We start from the raw sequence: 12,617 nt of genomic DNA, 5'->3' as shown, positions 1-12,617 counted from the left end.
GTCTCTGTGGTTTTCCTTTGCCATGCTGTGACCTGCTTAGGGAGCGTGCACGTGGCAGGAGATGGCAGGTAACCATCTGTCCGCCAGCCAGCCAAGACCAGATGAAACTCGCAGATCTATGGTGCAAGAAAAGGAATTCTGCTGGCAACTGTAGCATGGAAGCAGCTTCTCTCCCAGTCGAGCCTCCTGATGCCACCACAGCCCTGAATACCACCTGGACTGTAGCTTTTGAACCCATCTCTCTGTTTCAACTCTTGAACCACAGCAATATGAGAGCCAGATGAGAGCAATAATAAATATGTGGTGTTTCAAGACACTAAATTTGTGGTAATTTATTACATAGCATTGAAATTACAGAAATCTTAATATGTAAAAGGGGACAAAAAAAGAAGAAAAGTAATATTGAGTTACTGGCTACATGGAGTGTTTATTAATGTAGATCCAAAGGTCAGTCTTCAATGCTCATTTCCATGATTCTTAGAGTCGATAATTCCTTACCATGATTACTGCCACCATTGATGCTGGGGAATGGACCAGATGGGGACAGTGATGTGCTCAGACAACAGAGTTCCCTGGAAGTCTCAGCCCTTTCAAAGTCACTGTCACCTTCAATGACATCCACAGAGGTTTCCTGGTCTATTACACTATCGGAAACACTTGGATTGTTTTCATTCCAGGGTGAGGCTTCATTATCTGTTTCATCATTGACCTGTTGAATTATAACACCCTCTGAATGCTTGACTTTATGGGCGGGTATTAAAAATTCGCCCGGTAAAGAGAACATCTTGTTTTCGTCCTTCGGCACAGCAGACAGCATGTCCAGGGCCTCCTGGTACTGCTGGCGCTCGTGGTGACTCACTATTTCTTCATCACTTACAAACTCATTTTCTCTTGAAATCAGAGCCTTTTGAAAATGAAGTTGATTCAACATTCTGAAATGTTTTTGCTTTGCTGGGTCTTCCTCAGATATGCAGCCTAAGTCAACCTTCAGCCCATGCAGCAGGTAGCGCATCTTTCCCTAGAATTAGGGGGAAAAGCAATTCTGAGGGTCATTACATTCGCTACACTATTAAAACTGAACTCTTCTATCTGCAGTGCTGCTAGTCTCAGGATCAGCACTTTCCCAGTCCTGCCCCTTTCCCCTCATAAAAAGCACAAGGCGGAAAGTGCCTATTTTAAATAAAATATATTCTTTTAGAGAATAGAAAAACGTTAAATTCCAAAGAAAGACCAACCTCCTCCAAATGATGTTTATTTTTCTTTATATGTCGCTCAAACAGTCGTTCTAGAAACCTACAAATGATAAAAATATTAGTATCTTAAACTCAGATAATCTACTAAATGTAAAATAGTTACACAACGTAAAAACTGACAAAGGCTGCCAAGTAGTTTTCAGATGAACGGTTTTCCCTGTGAAGCTCGAGACAAATCCTGCCTGCTCTGTCACGTTCTCTAACCTGGCAGGCAGCCTGGCTTCTGTTACGCATTTGTTTTTAAGTTAGATAACAGACGCCAGTCTATCGGAAGGATTACGTACTACTTATGTTTCTGTGACTGTTTTAGGTGAAGGATAGAACTGCCTGCAAATCTCTCTCCGCATTAGACACACAGACACTAAAAGCTCCCTGCGCCCTTACCAAACCCTACAGAAAATGCTCTCACAGAGCTGGTTAACCTTGCTCCTGAAGAATACTCTCCATGGATGCCAAGCCTACAAAACAGCCTCCAAGTGAATGCCAGGGATTTATGCTAAACATAGCTAGATATACAACAGTCTGCCCCCACTCACCCTCGCCACGGTCTCTTATGCAGCCCTGGCATTCAGAGATCTGCCTCCTTGCTGGGATTAAAGGCGTGTACTACCACGCCTGGCCCACAGCAACAATTTTACCTCTCTTCCTGCTAAAGCCAGGGTATGAAGACCAGTGAGAGCCATGGTAAAGGTGAGAGATTACATCTCTAGGATGAGTGTCCTCGCCCCTGAGGTTACAGCCCCTTCAGAAAATTTACCTGAGAAGCAAAGGTCACGATCCCTTCAGAGAAGTGACTAGCTTCGGGGAATACATTCTTTCTACAGCAGGCCCAGTACCACTCTTATTATTCACAAGTCTCCTGGAAAGAATTTCCTTGGCCACCATCATTCATACTCGTTAACACATGCAGTAACCCAGGAGGCCTGGGTTGTCCTATCATGGTTAAAGATCCAGAAACTTGTATCCTACTCTACAGCTACTGCTAACATTCTGAAATTGCATACCTGGATATTTCCTCAAGCTGGGATTAAATAATACATATTATTTTGGTATAAATACACACACACACACACACACACATGCACACACACACAAGCACACCCATTTTCTCATCAACTAGATGAGATCAACTGAAAGGTTGAACGCCTTTCAGTGTGAAGAACTCTATCCTGCACCATTTAGTTTCTTTCTCAGTCTGGTTTTATGTTTGCTCTTATGAACCAGTGCTAAATGGTAAAGAGGAAATATAAACATTTAAGGAAACATGTACATGATATGCAAATTTTGGGGTTGTATTAAAAACATCAAAGTTACCATATTAACCCTGTAAAATGTGTAGTCCAGGAGGGTTCCACCTATTGGTGCTGCTGGGAAGTGGCTCTAAACTGTCTCACCTTGAAACTTACAAACTCCTTACGCAGTTCTTAAAAGTTACTAGTTTTGTCTCAAGGATAAAAGAACCTCTGGTGGAATCACCATGCCTGACCTCAAGCTGTACTACAGAGCAATTGTGATAAAAAAAACTGCATGGTACTGGTACAGCAACAGACAGGTAGATCAATGGAATAGAATTGAAGACCCAGAAATGAACCCACACACCTATGGTCACTTGATCTTTGACAAGGGAGCTAAAACCATCCAGTGGAAAAAAGACAGCATTTTCAACAAATGGTGCTGGCACAACTGGCAGTTATTATGTAGAAGAATGCGAATTGATCCATTCCTATCTCCGTGTACAAAGCTCAAGTCTAAGTGGATCAAAGAACTCCACATAAGAGCCGGGCGTGGTGGCGCACGCCTTTAATCCCAGCACTCGGGAGGCAGAGGCAGGCGGATTTCTGAGTTCGAGGCCAGCCTGGTCTACAAAGTGAGTTCCAGGACAGCCAAGGCTACACAGAGAAACCCTGTCTCAAAAAACCAAAAAAAAAAAAAAAAAAAAAAAAAGAACTCCACATAAAACCAGAGACACCGAAATTTATAGAGGAGAAAGTGGGGAAAAGCCTCGAAGATATGGGCACTGGGGAAAAATTCCTAAACAGAACAGCACTGGCTTGTGCTGTAAGATCAAGAATTGACAAATGGGACCTCATGAAATTGCAAAGTTTCATTATGTTTACAAATCTGTTTTGAAATGTTTGCCAAAATTTTGGTAGTATCTTTAATAAAGATGTTTGTCTTCAGCATCCAAAAAAAAAAAAAAAAAAGAAATTGCAAAGCTTCTGTAAGGCAAAAGACACTGTCAATAAGACAAAAAGGCCACCAACAGATTGGGAAAGGATTTATACTAATCCTAAATCAGATAGGGGACTAATATCCAATATATACAAAGAGCTCAAGAAGCTGGACTCCAGAAATTCAAATAAACCCATTAAAAATGGGGTTCAGAGCTAAACAAAGAATTCTCACCTGAGGAATACCAAATGGCTGAAAAGCACCTGAAAAAATGTTCAACATCCTTAATCATCAGGGAAATGCAAATCAAAACAACCCTGAGATTCCACCTCACACCAGTCAGAATGGCTAAGATCAAAAATTCAGGTGACAGCAGATGCTGGCGAGGATGTGGAGAAAGAGGAACACTCCTCCATTGCTGGTGGGATTGCAAGCTGGTACAACCACTCTGGAAATCAGTCTGGTGGCTCCTCAGAAAATTGGACATAGTACTACTGGAAGATCCAGCAATACCTCTCCTGGGCATATATCCAGAAGATGTTCCAACTGGTAATAAGGACACATGCTCCACTATGTTCATAGCAGCCTTATTTATAATAGCCAGAAGCTGGAAAGAACCCAGATGTCCCTCAACAGAGGAACAGATACAGAAAATGTGGTACATTTACACAATGGAGTACTACTCAGCTATTAAAAGGAATGAATTTATGAAATTCTTGGACAAATGGATGTATCTGGAGGATATCATCCTTAGTGAGGTAACCCAATCACAAAAGAAGTCACTTGATATGCACTCACTGATAAGTGGATATTAGCCCAGAAACATAGAACAACCAAGATACAATTTGCAAAACACAAGAAAATCAAGAAGAATGAAGGCCAAAGTGTGGATATTTCATTCCTCCTTAGAACAGGGAACAAAACACCCATAGAAGGAGTTACAGAGACAAAGTTTGGAGCTGAGACGAAAGGATGGACCATCCAGAGACTACCCCACCTGGGGACCCATCCCATAATCAGCCATCAAACCCAGACACTATTGCATACGCTGGCAAGATTTTGCTGAAAGGACCCTGATATAGCTGCCTTGAGTGAGGCTATGCCAGTGCCTGTCAAATACAGAAGTGGATGCTCGGGCTGGCGAGATGGCTCAGTGGTTAAGAGCGCCGACTGCTCTTCCGAAGGTCCGGAGTTCAAATCCCAGCAACCACATGGTGGCTCACAACCATCCATTATGAAATCTGATACCCTCTTCTGGAGTGTCTGAAGATGGCTATAGTGTACTTACATATAATAAATAAATAAAACTTCAAAAAAAGAAAAAAAAAACACTGTAAAAACTAACATTAAAAAAAAAAAGAAGTGGATGCTCACAGTCATCTATAGGATGGAACACAGGGCCCCCAATAGAGGAGCTAGAGAAAGTACCCAAGGAGCTGAAGGGCTCTGCAACCCTATAAGTGGAACAAAAATATGAACTAACCAGTACTCCCAGAGCTCCTGTCTCTAGCTCATATGTAGCAGAAGATGGCCCAGTCAGTCATCATTGGGAAGAGAGGCCCCTTGGTCTTGCAAACTTTATATGCCCCAGTACAGGGGAACGCCAGTGCCAAGAAGTGGGAGTGGGTGGATAAGGGAGCAGGGCAGGGGGAGGGTATAGGGAACTTTTGGGATAGCATTTGAAATGTAAATAAAGAAATATCTAATAAAAAAAAAAGAAACAAAGGTACTAGTTTTGTATGTATATGTGTGCATGCCTGTGTATGCACTCAAGGTTAAGGACGGTCTGTGTCTCTCATTCTCTGTCTATTCCTGTGAGACAAGGGCTCTCCTCAATGGAAGCTCCTGTTTTTAGGTGGGCTGGCAACGAGCAAACCCCAGTAAACCCTCTTGTCTCTGCCCCTGACAGCCTTGCGCAAGACCAAGTGCTCTTTGCCGATGAGCTATCTCGCCTGCCCCCATTAAATATTCTTTTTTTTTTTTTTTTTTTAAAACAAAGAAAGGAGGTATGAGAGTACTGGCACATTCATTCCAGATCTTTTTATTCCAATAATGAAAGTTCCTTCATTAGAAAGCAAACCCTGAGGTAGGGGTAGACATAGCCACTGCGATGTCTGCAGTTGCATCTTATGACTGAGAAAGTGTGGCGTGTGCGTGGAGTCCTATGGTCTGCTGCATGCAGAGGAGCCTGTGCCTGTGCATTTTAGGCAGAGCAGTGTTTGAGCTGCACTAGGCACACAGCTTCCTTAAGTGATGCAATAGCTAAGATGGTTTTGCAAACTCTCCATTTTACATTAAGTGACAGTTTCTAATTTGTCCTTATTAGATCTTCTATAAGATGTAGTAAACATGTTTGTAGGCTGATAAGATGGCTCACAAGTAAAGGTACTTGCCACCAAGTCTGATGATCTTAGTTCAATTTCTAGGACCCACGTGGTGGAAGGAGAGGACCGACTCCCAGGGGCCATCTTTTAACCCTTTCAGCACTGTTGTGGCATGTGACCACACACACACATATAAATGTAATATAAATTTGAAAACTGTTTTTTGATTCCCATTACAGTTTCTGACAGTAAAGTGGAGTCAGGAAGGCTGTCCAGATAGCAAAAATTTCAATTCATTATATATTCTGATAAAATTCAAGATATTATAATATTTAAATTAAAAAAATCTATTGTTTTCTATGGAGTGTGAAACAGCCTTTATAATTTACTATCAATTATAAGAACATGATCATAAAACAGTATAACTTTTTGCAACCTTAAAAGTAACTTTTAAAAAGTCACGTAGTGTGAAAAATATTTAATGTACATTTCAACTACAGTAAACATTAAAAAAAAACCCTCTAACCTGTTAGAAAATAAACCAAGTTTCAAGATTTCATCCGTCACATTTTCCATGAAACTCAGGTACAGCAGCTCTTCTTCACTGCAGAGGAACACAGAGCATTAGAACCATTGTATGGCGAGAGCGCCCAGGCAGGTCACAGGACTGCGACCCGAGAGGACAGGGGATGTTAGAAAACAAATCTGTTTTCTCATGTTCAAAAGGAAAATAGTAAAAGTGAGAAACTAGCACACACAGAGCAGACCTTCATCTGTTTGGAATATTCACAACAGCAGGAAGACAGAGACGCCACCCAGGGGGACAGGGGTGGGCGTGATGCTCACTGAGTCCTGTTCTGCATCTTGTGTTTACCTTAGGAAATTTACTGAGGAGAGAGAATTTTTTTTCTCAAAATCCTTATAAAAAAGCATTTCTAACAGACATTTTTAGATGAAAATGCTGTAGTAATTTTAAAATTATTGAACACAAAAATGTGTTCATTTATTATACTATTTAATACCTAAGTTTTAGTACCACTATAAGAAGTTAGGATTTTACTATAATTGATTCTACTTAGCCAACTCATGAATGAGTGGAAATGGCAAGTGGATATTTGATTGCATGAGTGAACTAATTAGGGTGAGGTGGCTGTGTAAAACCAACCCACAGGAACTTGCTTAAGAACAACCAGGCTTGGAAATAAATGAAACTATGAAATAGCTTATTTCCTTGAAAAATGTGACTTCAAACTGTGAACTAACCTTTGACACCATTGATGACATGGCGTGCATCCCAAACCACCAAAGAGACCTGAGTTCCAAGTCACCCTGCAGGCCTCTCTACTGTCTCAATTTATAAAGATAAGCGAGAATTTTACACACTAGTTATTAAAAATTATTAGTAGATGTTATTAACTTAGGGATGCATTTCCACTAAAGAGTAAATGCCCAGGATTCCCCCATCAGCACTGATTAAGCCACTGATATTCCCCAAGCCGGGAGGAGAGAGAGAAGCTCCCGTCTTCAATTATCTTATGTTTCCCCCAGTCTTAATTCTGCTTCCCACCACAGTATGAAGAGGGCAACATGATCTTACTCAGAGTAGATTTTACTGTGTGGAGAAAACTCAGTGGAGAGCTTACAGGATGCCCTAGAAAGAGAGAAAGGTAAACTATTTTAACAACAACATAAAAGGTTGGTATATATTCTGTGACTGGTATTCTACATTGGTAATGAAGTGCTTTGGAATTTCTGTCTGTGCATTTTCCTATCCTGATTTAACTGTGTGGGTACGTGCGTGCATGCATGTGTGCACATGTGCAGTGAGTTTCAAGGACAGGGAATTAGAACTCAACTTACTTGTGGCTTTCAGCTGGCTCTCCTAACAAGGGCCTGAGGGAGAAGCTGGGGCCTGAGGATCTATACATTTCTTTCTGTGCCCAAACACGTCCTCATTCTTCCTGGTGGGAACTCTCCTCCCTTTAGCTCATACTCAGTCTCTTACAGGGGAATTGCAGTTGAGAGCCAAAACTTGCTAGTCCAGCATTTTGCTAGGTGTGAATGTCAGTCGCTAAACCCAAGGAGCGGTGTTTTCAGAACATCTCCTGCTACGCCCCGGTCGAGTCAACTGGACAAGCCGAGAGGCTTAAAAGTCACTCATGAGGCAAAAGGGCTTCAAGGAAGCTCTCCTCCTGGAGTCTAGCGTTCCCTAATTTTTCATTCCTGAGTTCCATTCCCGAGTTAGTCTAGTGTATGGATCCACGTGCTCTCTCTCAATATTTTCCTATCATACGTGCCTTTTAAGATTGAATTCTGACATAGCTAAACCAGTGTTCCAACAGTCCTAGTTCGTCCTTAGCAAGACCTTGGGCTTGGATTTCAGTACTGCCCCTGGTATTACACTATCTCTTTGAGTAAAAGTTAGGTCCCTGCCCTTCACAGGAATCTACCATCACCTAGGAAGAAAGAAGTTTCTGACCGTAGGGGAAACCAGAATAGATGCTTAGTATTATAGCTGAGTTACACCTATTTACAGGAATTTACTATGGTTTAGGAAACAGATCGGGCTGTGGTTTTAGAGTATTGCATTATTCATGAGATGGTTAGCTAGAACGGAACTCCCTAGTTAGAACCATGACTTGGGTGTGAAAGCCCTTGCCCTAGGAGTGAAAAGTTCTCACACCTGGCTTCTATGACTATAGCTGACCTTAGATAGAGCTGACTTTGTCTCAGTTATTTTACTGCCCAGTTCCTTCCGATCTTTGTGTTTTCATTCCTCTGTTCTGTGTAAGAGTCACTAAGCATCCGGTTACCTCATTTGTACCTTGCGGGTATGTCACCCAACTTCTTTATTGTCTTCTGTATAAAAAGTCTGAAGCTCGAATTGTAAAATTACATTCAGATTCTACACACGAACTCTCCTGTGTGTGTCTGTTTGTCACTCGCTCATCCACGCTTTGCCCACTTGCGACGAGAGACCCCGTTCCACGCAGACACAGGGACCCAGAGGGTCTGCGGCAATCTCTCACCAGCAGGGCAGACCAAAGCCTGGCATGTGGGAATGTTCCACATCACAATCTTTTGGTTTTTGAAATTTTTATTATTGTGTAACATATGTGTTTGTGTGTGTGTGTGTCTGTGTACACATGTGTATAGGCAAGTACCATGAGATCAGAGGGTGATTCTCAGGAGTCAGTCCTCTCTTTTTATCGTGGCTTTTGGGGATCAAACTCTGTTTATCAGGCTAGCAAGGCAAGCACTTCCACTTGCTGAGACAGCTTGCCAGTCTCCAAATCACATATTTCAACTCATCAAATGGTAAGGCTGCCAGAGAATCTCTCCTTAAGAGCAGCTACTGGAAACTAGCATCCTCTTTCCCTTTATCAACACATTAGCAAAACTAAGTCTAACCTTTATTGAGCATAAACTTTCCTTAGTAAGACTAACAGTGCCATAGAATTGTACAATACTAAAATATCTTAGCACATGTAATTAAAACAGCACTTAAGGTGAATGCTTGTGTGTCCATTACACAGGACAGCAAATGGAGACAGGGTTTCACTCTAACCTAGGCTGACCTTGAACTTGCAGTGGTCCTCCTGCCTTAGCCCCCACGTTCAGATCCAGGTGTGAGGCTGCCACCCACCTTTCTGAGGACTGCTGCAGAATCCTATCTTGAATACTGTCCCATGCTAAGTTTTGTCCTTGTGAGGGTAAAGGAGCTACTTTGTCTTCAGCACCATTTCTCGTGTAATTAGGTACCTGGAAGTGGAACAAAAAAAAAAAAATGCATTTGTTTCAAAAGTATGTTGTAAAATAAATAAAACAACAAATCCTAATGAAAATGAAAACACGAAAGTAGCTGATATATTAAAACAAAAACACTTTAGAATAGTTTACCCAGTCAGCATTTCCCCATGTTTATTTAAAGATGAAGTGACGTCATCTTTCTGTTAATGAGCAGCGTTTAAAGAGCATTAGGAAATCATAACGTAAATCATAAGTCACAGGAGCCTGTGTGTCACCCAGCTCTGAAGAGCCAGAAGCACGAGGGTCCCAACTTTAGGCAGACCTGGGGCACCTGCCTGGGGCACCCTGATCTCACTGCAAGTGCTCGTCGGCTGCCATACTATCTTTTACACTCTTTATTTTATTTGAGATAAGGTCTCACTCTGCAGCTTTAACTGTCCCAGAACTTGCTATATAGATCAGGCTGTCCTGGATCGCTTCCCAGGTGCTGGGGTGAAAGGTGAGCCCCTGTACCTGGCTATCCCTGAAAGTGTCCATCTTGTCTGAACCGAGAAACTAAGCAGTTGGTCTGGTTAGTAACTGGATAGGAGATATCATCCCCCTGCATATACACCCACATTAAAGGAAGAAAGAAACAAACAAAAGATAGAATTGAAATCCATGAACATGATACAAATTTGTAGCTCTTGTGTAAATTTGAAAAAAAAATACATGATTAAAAAGCGCATCTGGGTCAAACACCTGAGAGCAGCTGCAGCAGCAATGCATATGAACACTATTAACAAACAAAGTCATGGCTCATGACGTGAGCAGAATCTTATGTGTCACACACCTGGCACTATTTATTTGGACTGTTTATAACGTTATGTGTTTTCTTCTCTTTCAGACAGGTCTTCCGTAGCTCAGGACGCCCTAACGATCCCTTTGTGTCTGCGGCTGACTTTTAACTGTGACCACTCTGCCTCCCCTTCCCAAGTTCTAGAAGTACAAGCATTGCCCGACTGGGGCTGGAGAAGTGGCTCTGTGGCTAAGAGGACCCAGCCTCAGTTCCCAGGGCCCATGTGTAGCTGTCATTAACTCCAGTCAGGGGATCCAGCACCTTGTCCTGGCCTCTCGGGGCACCAGTCTATACACATGGTACACAGACATACGCAAAACATCCGTACAAAATAAAACAACCAACCAACCGAGTTCCTGCAGTTCGGTATATTGGCTTTGTTCACGCTAGGCACGTACTCTACCAAGTAAGTCACATCCCCAGCCCTACAAAGCTGACTTCTGTAAAATGCTTTACAGTTCTAAAGTATAGCATGCAGATCTGCTGTAGTTAATACTACACTAGCTCTCTCAGCTCCTACACCACTGGGAGGGAGGATCCATGCTTTTCTTGAAGGACTATGAACATTTGGATCCCAAAGTAATAAACTGGGCTTCTTAGCATTCTCACTCACCACTATCATTGCGCTGCTGACAGTGATGTGTGCATGCTGTTTGTGTGAGTGCAGGCATGTGCATGTGCACACCACAGTTTACATGTAGAGGTCACGAGACGCTTTTGGGAATCAGTTTTCTCCTGCCACAGTTGGGATATTAAACCATGTCTATGAATAGATTTAAGTTAGAGCATAAATTCATGATTGAAATTACCCAAATGGAATGAGCTTGCTTGAAAAATCACATTTAAAGCTGTGATATGTTAAAATAAATCATTGTTAAACATTCAAAATACAAACAGTATAATAAAGTTTATAAAAATAAAGGCAAAAACATAAGATAATATTATCTACTGATTGTTATATGATGCCAGATTTATAATAATATAGTCATCAGCAATTCTATAAGAGATACGGGCATTGAAAATTCAAACTTGTATGTATCTTTGATAGCACCATTAGGAACTTGTCTTTTTTTTTCTGTGTGTCAGGAGAGGTACTGAACCTAGCCTTGCACATCCTAAGTAATTTCTCTACCACTGAGCTATCGTCCCAGCCCTTGGTTATTTTGGGACACAATCTTGCTGTCTTGCTCAGGCTAGATTACAGTTGGCTGTATAGTCTATGATGGCTTCAAACTCATGTTCCTACCTTTACCAAGCACTGGGATTATAGGCAAATGTCACCAAGCCTGGTTCTCAGAATCTGTATATTTTATTCATCCACCCATTCAGCTAGCCAACCAGCCAGCGAACCACTTGGGTGCTAATAACAAATGACTTCCTGGATTTGGTAGGATCCACCTGGTCATTTAGAGAGCATGGCCACCACCTGAAAACTGTCACATGTTGACTATATTAGAGGTCACTCCTGATAGTCCAAATAGCAGTGTGCATCCTGTACAGGTCAAAGCACCTACAGCTCTGAAGGTCTGCTTAGTACCTGGTGCATGGTCACTTCTGAGTCCTTTGAGCTCGTTTTCTCAGCTGTCCCAAGCTCAGAGTTAAAGCTACAACATTTACAAAGAAATGATTGTTACTTCTTTATAAACACAGCAACAACAGGCTTTATTGTCAAGAAAAAGTATACTATAAGCAAATAATATCCCAACTATTTACTTTTAAAAAATGTGTAATTTCTATTCATGTATCTGAAAATAGACATGATTTGGTTCACATATGCTTCCTTTTCCTTACTTGATGAATAGATTTCAGGTAAATATACAATGAGGTAAGAGAGATGAGACTATAACATTTATAAAGGTATGATGATTTCTGCATTTTTCCTTTTTTACCGATTAAACTTGATCTTTGATAATTTCAGACAAGTATGCATTCATTCTGTTTACTGTCCCCCCCCCCCCCCAGCTCTTCCTGCCATGGCCATTGACCCTCTTTCCCACAGTCCTGACAACTAAGGCCTGCACCCGTTTTGTGTCAGCTTGCACAGTGGCCAGGCTGATATGTCTCTTAAGTTTTAGGATCTGTGCTGCCAAATCTGGCAGGGGTCCCTTCATTCCTCCGGCCGCCAGCTGATCTTATTCTCCCCTTTGGGCGTCACTGTTTTGCCACTGTTAACCTGAACGCATATCTACAACTACAGTATCTGGTAATATATCTTAAGACTTCTCTGAAAATGTAACATTTAAAGACATAAAAAGTTCAAGAACTACGTTTACAACGATA

At 41.7% G+C, this 12,617-nt stretch overlaps 1 protein-coding gene across 4 annotated transcripts in view; it reads right to left on the bottom strand.

Moving 5' to 3' along the window:
• Positions 1-312: 312 nt before the first annotated feature.
• The window catches only part of Spata7 (spermatogenesis associated 7), a 50,859-nt gene continuing 38,554 nt past the window's right edge, over positions 313-12,617 (bottom strand). For all 4 annotated transcript variants that reach the window (XM_021178896.3, XM_021178897.3, XM_085830608.1 and 1 more), the window contains 6 exons: positions 11,875-11,941; positions 9,396-9,511; positions 7,347-7,400; positions 6,276-6,353; positions 1,236-1,293; positions 313-1,018 (listed from right to left, as the gene is read on the bottom strand). In XM_021178896.3, the coding sequence (XP_021034555.1) occupies positions 449-1,018; positions 1,236-1,293; positions 6,276-6,353; positions 7,347-7,400; positions 9,396-9,511; positions 11,875-11,941 (943 nt within the window). In that variant the 3' untranslated portion in view covers positions 313-448. The remainder of the gene's footprint in view (positions 1,019-1,235; positions 1,294-6,275; positions 6,354-7,346; positions 7,401-9,395; positions 9,512-11,874; positions 11,942-12,617) is intronic.

This window comes from Mus caroli, unplaced genomic scaffold (genome assembly GCF_978045245.1).
Source record: "Mus caroli unplaced genomic scaffold, Mus_caroli_1 scaffold_14, whole genome shotgun sequence".
NCBI classification, from domain to species: Eukaryota; Metazoa; Chordata; class Mammalia; order Rodentia; family Muridae; genus Mus; species Mus caroli.
The sequence above is the reverse complement of the archived record's forward strand: the minus strand, read 5'-3'. Positions and strand labels throughout refer to the sequence as shown.